Below are 6,965 nucleotides of genomic sequence, written 5' to 3'. Positions count from 1 at the left end.
TTTTCTTTACATTGATTAAAAAGCACTTGGCTCACCTGTTTCAGAAAACAGGGGAATTATACATTTCAGTATCAAGAGGAGTAAATGTGAACTTATCATAAAAAAAAAACGGATAAAACCTTATGGAATTCTATTCATATTTTGTTTACATCACTGTCCATGAGTGACGTCACGAAATGTGGCACGGAAACTTTAAAAAGTCATTCTATTAAAAGCATTGTACGATTTCCCTCAAACTTTATTATTGTGTTCTATTTAATATTTGTGTGTGTGTTTTTCCTTGATGTTTATTGATTTCATTCAAATCATTCATAAATCAACCCATTCTGGGTGTAACATGAACAAAAACGGTATACAAATGCAATTCAAAACACAAACAAATCCATTTGTCAATTTATACTGCAAAGAATCTCTCTTCTAGTCTTCAACATAAATAGCTCGATTTATAAACCAACCCTACTGACAATTTCTTCACAAGAAAGTACTGACATGTACCGAACCTATATCCCTTGAATATATTGATTCATGTAACTCATTCTCACTCACAAGTTCATATACATAACAAAAACAACACCCAAATACATTATACAAATCTAGAATGAAATCATTCATTAAAAAATCTAAACCACCCCTTTCCCTCCCAACCAAAACAATTCTATATCTATCCCAAATATTATATCATACCAATATTTTCATACAATTTATAACTATCCTTCTTCAAATCAAATCCCCATCCCACCAACCCCGATTCACCAAAACCTAAACCACACCCACATCCACACTCACACCCACGTACACACACACACACACACACACACACACACACATATATATATATATATATCTATATATCTATCTATCTATATATATATATATATATATATATATATATATATATATATATATATATATATATATATATATTCATATATATATATATTTACACACACACCCGAACCGATACCACCTTCCTTCCTGATGAAAAGACTTCCAAATGTTGATTCGTAATGGACCGTATGCATAAAAGCAGCATCCGCCCGCACGCAAGCACCGCTCCAAATTAAAATCCGTCAAACAACTCATCAAACTCATAGCTGCTGATGAAATCAATATAACCTTTATGCCAGCAACAGCTTACCACTCCCCGCGCGCGGCCAATAACACATAATATTGCCTTCACCAATGATAAATACTAAAGAAAAAAAGAATACTTAGGCCCTTGTTTCAGAAACATTTTCCCATTTCAGCAAATGTAATCCCAACTTATTTCTTTTTAGAGCAATTTCTTTTTCTTCATCCCGAAATCTTATCATTCTCTTATAAATTTTCTGAAAAGTAGGAATTTCCCTCTCCGACCTAGATCTAAAAATGATATATTTCAAAATAGAATATAGCCGCATTTCCTCACCTTACACACGCACTCACAAAACCACACACACGCATATAATTATTATCGAATATCTCCCCAAAATTACAATCGGACTCTGCAACATTAACTTTAAAGACAATCAACCAAATGCAATTTCAAGGCATGAAACTGTCTATTATTGCCTACATCTGACAGAAAATGCCTTTCCATTTGTTTCAATGGTCACGGGGAAATAGGGATCTTTGTCCAGCATGTCAGAATTTCCTTCCCTACTAGTTTTGAAGGAGATGCGTTGTCCATGCATTGTGTTCACGTCTTACAAAACATGAAGTTGTTCATCGTGTCCTCGCACAAAAAAAAAAAAAATGCCTCTTTTTAAAAAATGACAGCTTATTTCATTTCAGCTTCAACCCTGGAGTTTCAACTAACAAAATGAATAATGAACTACATAAAAAGGGGAAAGGGGGAAAGAGAAGCAGATTTCTGAGTTTTGCAAACATTGGTAACGTGTAAACATGAATGATTAAAGAAAGACTGGATTGGGCTCTTCCTCCTTTTTGAATTTCTGTTTTCTGTTCTGTTGTATTTTTCTTTTTGTTCTTTTCATTAAGATGATCATGAACAATAATGTTGACAAACTGATATTCACATCAGTGGCGGATCCAGAGGGGGCGCCCCCTCTTTATTTTTTGTTAAAACAAAAGAAATAAAAAGAAAAATGGGGGAGGGGGGCTCGTGCGCCCCCTTTTATTTTGTATAGGCGCCTCCCCCTTGCAGAATTCCTGGGATCCGCCCTGTAATTATATAATGTTATGCACAGAATATGAATTCACTTGTTAGTCGCTCTGGCAGTTGTAAGCAAAATATTTTCATTCAAGTACTTGGAAAGAACGGTTCCATGACATGCTTTGCAAAGATCCAAATTTCTCCGTGACCGGTGAACCAAATTGAATAGGGTTTCTTGCAAGGTGTAGGTACAAGTTATGGTTTCACGTACACCCTAAAATAGCACTCAGATTGTATGATTATTTTGAAAGTTATCAATGCAGAAAGTCCGAATGTATTTTTTTTGGACATACTGTATATGGCAGAGCTCGACATTAACAACTATACAAGATTCAAAATGTATTGGAATGTTTCTTTCCATTTCGGGAAACTGCATTTCGTTTTTCGGGCCATCACCCTAGTAGAGAGATAGTGTTGAGCCGTGTAGTTATAATCGAGATATAAACGATGAAATGGAATATAGCCACGATCACGTCTGTACGAAATCAACTGAATGACTGCAAAAGGATGTCAGGAATTCTGGGCAGCCGGGAATTTTGGGCTGAACAACCCGATTTTTGTTTTCTGTATCATTCAAAGGTGGGCCCTAGTAGGGTGTGGTCAAGATGATTATTGACTACTGGCGATCAAGACGACGCCATTTATCTAAGTCGAATCAACTCCGATTAAACTCTCATCCGTATTCACTCGTGTTTCAGTTTAGGTCTTTGATGGATGCGATAGAGCCATTCCCCGCACATGCGCAGAATTTTGTATATGACGTAGACAAATGTTAGTCCAATCAGCATGAAGAACGCGATCACATCCAGACCTATGAGTTGCCAGTACATAAGGCTGTGTGTAGCAGGCCTCAGGTATCCTCCGCCATAACTCACCACGTGTTCAACCCAGTCGGCAGCCTTTTCTACGGGTCGCACTTTCTGATCACGGAAAATCTCGGAAAGCCTCTTCGCTCGCTCTCTGTACCTGTGAAAACAGAAAGGAGGTAATTGTCAATGACCTATATACTATAGCGAAAGCACAAACGTATGTTAATTGACAACAGCAAATTATGCAGACAAATGAAAATCGCGGCATATTTTTAAAGCCAAAGCATCTTTCATTTCATTTCGTTTCATTTCATTCACTCTCTTCCAATAATTTCCAACAAAAAGCAAACACGCAATTTAGAAGGACACATGCAGGTTTACAAAATCAACACGACATTGCGATAATGGAAACCATTGGGAACGAAAACACAATTTGTGCCTATATACTTGTGACTCATACGACTGTACAGAAATGAATATTGTGTTAATAGTAACACTGTACAATGTTGTGTAGAGAGCAAACTTGTACTCTCAACACTGTATTACTCATAGTTAATCGCAGCTGTGTACACATAGCGATTTCAATATATTTCGGACTGCTTAGTGAACAGGAATCCGTTCAGAAGGATCCGCTATGAAATGAATATGATGAATGGAGGTATATAGCTTCTATAGTGCTAAAAAGCACTCTCGCCAATCAATGTTCTAATTCGTACAGGATTATTATGAGTGGACTCGTATGTAAATTATCAGTATCAGAATATAGATAGCGAGAAAACGTACGTATTGTTGTGGATGACCTCTCGAATGCACTGGAGAATGGTTTCCTTGTTGAAGTCGACCGTGACGTCGATGACCTGTCCGATGCCGCGATCCAGCACGCGAGTTGCGGTGTCCGAGTGGTCCGTCATCAATGGCATGACAATGAGCGGTACCCCGTGGTAGATTGCTTCGTAGAGCCCGTTGTTGCCCCCTTGGTAGATCATCAGACGAGTTTTGTTATGACCTGTCGAGTCGGATCGTGAGGAAGGAGTGGGAGGATTCTTCACTTTTTTTGCATGGCATGATATTCTTAGCTTTGTTTTTGTTTTTGTTTGTTTTTGTTTTTAAGCAAAATGGACGGCGATATACCATCGTTGCGCCCCCCCCCCCCCTTCAGGAAAAAAAAAACCCCAATAATATCTTGACAGTGGTTACTTTAATAGATGACAGCAGTTTCCAAACATGCAGCGAAAATTATTTCTTTCCAAAAAAGTAGATAAAGTTTGCTTGAAAATGGTAATTTGTAGAGCAACAAGCTTTTGAAACTTCCCGGCCGGATCTGTATTACGGTCTTTGTTAATAGTACGATTGTGTACGTCCGTTAGAGAAGAAACTATACGATCTCACGAGAGTCATATCCTGCAGAAAACGAAGGCCTAACCTCTAACACACTCGAGCCAGAGTTTCGATAGAAGAACTGAGCGTCATGATAATGACAAATTACCAAGAAGATCATTTTGTGGTAACCATGGCAACGTCCGGACATTACGAGGCATTGTGATGTCATGAATGTCGAACTCCGAGTCATCGATGTGCCAGACGACCTTCTGCTCAATCTCTGCGAAGACATCGACAAAGACCCGGACGATGTCGGGTATGACCACGGACAGATACGAACCAAGCGTGAAAATTACGAGACCGTGATCTCCAGAGCTCTGGACAAAGTCCTCCAGATCCTTAGAAGGGAAGGAAAAGACAGAAGAAGAATTAAGGAACACTGCACAAATTACTTTTTCAAAATTAATGTCGATTCGGCCTGTTGGAAGAGAACAACACAAATCTTATTATGCAAAATGATGATTAGGGCCTACTTTTGAAAATAAAAGGTGATGTTCGGTTGTTGTTGTTTTTTTTCGAAGGTTCCTTATTCCGAAACAAATCCCGTGTACCTAGATGTTCATGGTATGGATCTGTATTTATTTGCGGATTAACGCATCTTCGGAATATGAACCTTATTTCATGTTCGTATTAACGAACCCTTTTGCATTTTCGGACTAACGGACCTTCAAAATTACGAACCTCATTTGTTGTTCATTTTCAGAATACAACGAACCTTTGGCATGACAAACTGCGACAATTTTAAACAATACGCTTCGTTGCCTATGTAGGCCTATCAATACGTTTTGTATATTATGTTGCAAGCAATCATTAAAAGAAATCATCTCGGATCATTGCATGGTATATATTTTGAAGTTCTTCCTTAAACAATGTGAACTGTTCATTCAACGATTACCATATACCGAGGTGTTCAGACTCAGTATATGATTCCGACAAGACATTCTATTCCGCTTTATATTTTTGTACTGCTGATAAGCCTATTTAAGACAATTAAGTATTAGATATTCAATAATCTGTGAATAGGAAAAGTCTAATCATATTTAAAATTTAATCCTCATACAGTGCAGATATCCAATCCTGACGTTTCATCCCATTAATCGATCGGCGATGACAGGTAGGTGAATAAGCAATGGAGTCATCCCTAGTCATCACTTTAGCCTTTAGCTGTCTTTCTCCATACAGGGACTTATTTCCTTTTGTTATCATCACAACTTTTCGCCATCGTCTGTTGGGAAATGTTTGGTACCAACCTTTTCAAGTGCTTGGGCGGGTCTGGTCGAAAGGCCTCCAACGGAGATGATGTTTGGTGTCCCGTGAAAGGGGTAGTCCACAGCAGGATGGGTATTTGACAAAACGAGTTCGATGTTTCGCAGAACGTCCGGAAAACGTTCCTCCGAGATGCCAGTTTCTCGAAGCATCTTGTTCAAGTCCCGTATGTAACCAGGTGCAAGGACGCCCTGTGAAATCATCAAGCTCAACATGTTTCGCACGCGTTGCGTGAATGTCATGCGGTGTGGCAAGCCAGACATTGAAAGGGGCATGATGGAAGGTAGAAACGGGTTTCCCATGGAGAAGTGGGCGACGAAAGGAGGAGTAGCTAGGAGCGAAAGTCCCATGTACTTTACACCAAGTTTGGCTGCTACAACAGTCGCGCATTGGCCTAAAGTCATATCGAATATCACTAGATCTAACTCGGCCTTCCGCAAGTCTTCCATGCTGTCGTGGAGAAGACATCGACAGTGTTCGATGGTCTGTCTCACACCCCACTCGTAAAGGCGATAGGTGGCTTGAGTCTGGCCGATGTTGAAGGACATGGCAACGAAATGTGCGTATTTCGAAGCTAGGCTCTCGTATGCACGGCTGACGTTATGAAGAACAAAAGTGCTTTCCGCGAAGCGCGGATTTCCAGCCTCGTGAGCTTGCTTGACACTCACGAGGAAAGTAACTCGGTGACCACGTCTTACCAGCTCCTTTCCAAGAAACGAAGCCGAAGACAGATGGCTACCCCCTGCACTCCCAGGGTATATCAAGATATTGGCGCCTTTCGCCACGGATTCGAGACTACCTATTGCTACAGAAATGACGAGAAGGAATACCATGTAATTCATGACGATTCTTCGGGTAGGGCTTGCCTAGGTCGACGACCACCTTATTCACCGAACTGAGCAAAACTCGACTTTGTATTCGTAATGTACCCTTGATGTTGGTAGTCTCGGTACCCGGGTCAATCAGCACTGGAAGCATAAATTAAATGATATTGTGAGATATGTCACATTTGCAGGTAATTCGCTGCTTATGTTTAATGACAGCAAAACACGTCTGGAGCAAATCGTCCTTTCAAGGAAATTGATTCGACAGAATCTCCTGATGAAGAAGAAAAAAAGCACCTTCACGTAGTATCCGTCGTGAGCTTGTCAATGACATGTTTTGCTTCCTACAGTTGGATTTATAAGGAGCTCCTTTGAATGTGCACATAAAACACCCTCGCTAATACTCACTAATATGTATCTACTACTTGTTGATGATATCAATGGCAGTTCACCAGTCTTTTGTGGTGCAGTCAAGAGAGGATGAGGCGGGGGAGGGGAAGGCACAGAGGCTGATTGAAATAAAGGAAAAAC

At 39.9% G+C, this 6,965-nt stretch overlaps 1 protein-coding gene across 1 annotated transcript; it reads right to left on the bottom strand.

Annotated features, from left to right (window-relative positions):
- Positions 1-2,838: 2,838 nt before the first annotated feature.
- LOC140235458 (UDP-glucuronosyltransferase 2B1-like) lies at positions 2,839-6,452 on the bottom strand. The gene is made up of 4 exons (XM_072315484.1): positions 5,595-6,452; positions 4,496-4,682; positions 3,748-3,970; positions 2,839-3,121 (listed from the first exon to the last, which is right to left on the bottom strand). The coding sequence occupies exons 1-4, from the start codon at positions 6,450-6,452 to the stop codon at positions 2,839-2,841; spliced, it is 1,551 nt and encodes a 516-aa protein (XP_072171585.1).
- Between the last annotated feature and the right edge of the window lie 513 nt (positions 6,453-6,965).

This window comes from Diadema setosum, chromosome 11 (assembly GCF_964275005.1).
Source record: "Diadema setosum chromosome 11, eeDiaSeto1, whole genome shotgun sequence".
In the NCBI taxonomy this organism is placed as follows: domain Eukaryota; kingdom Metazoa; phylum Echinodermata; class Echinoidea; order Diadematoida; family Diadematidae; genus Diadema; species Diadema setosum.
Note: the sequence above shows the minus strand (reverse complement) of the source record. Positions and strands in the feature narration are given on the sequence as shown.

Coding starts and splice junctions, on each gene's coding strand:
- LOC140235458 (XM_072315484.1), bottom strand. CDS start 6,452: ATGAATTACATGGTATTCCTTCTCGTCATTTCTGTAGCAATAGGTAGT. Junction 4,683..5,594: donor CCGCCCAAGCACTTGAAAAG/GTTGGTACCAAA, acceptor TTCCCTTCTAAG/GATCTGGAGGACTTTGTCCA. Junction 3,971..4,495: donor TCATGACATCACAATGCCTC/GTAATGTCCGGA, acceptor CCGACTCGACAG/GTCATAACAAAACTCGTCTG.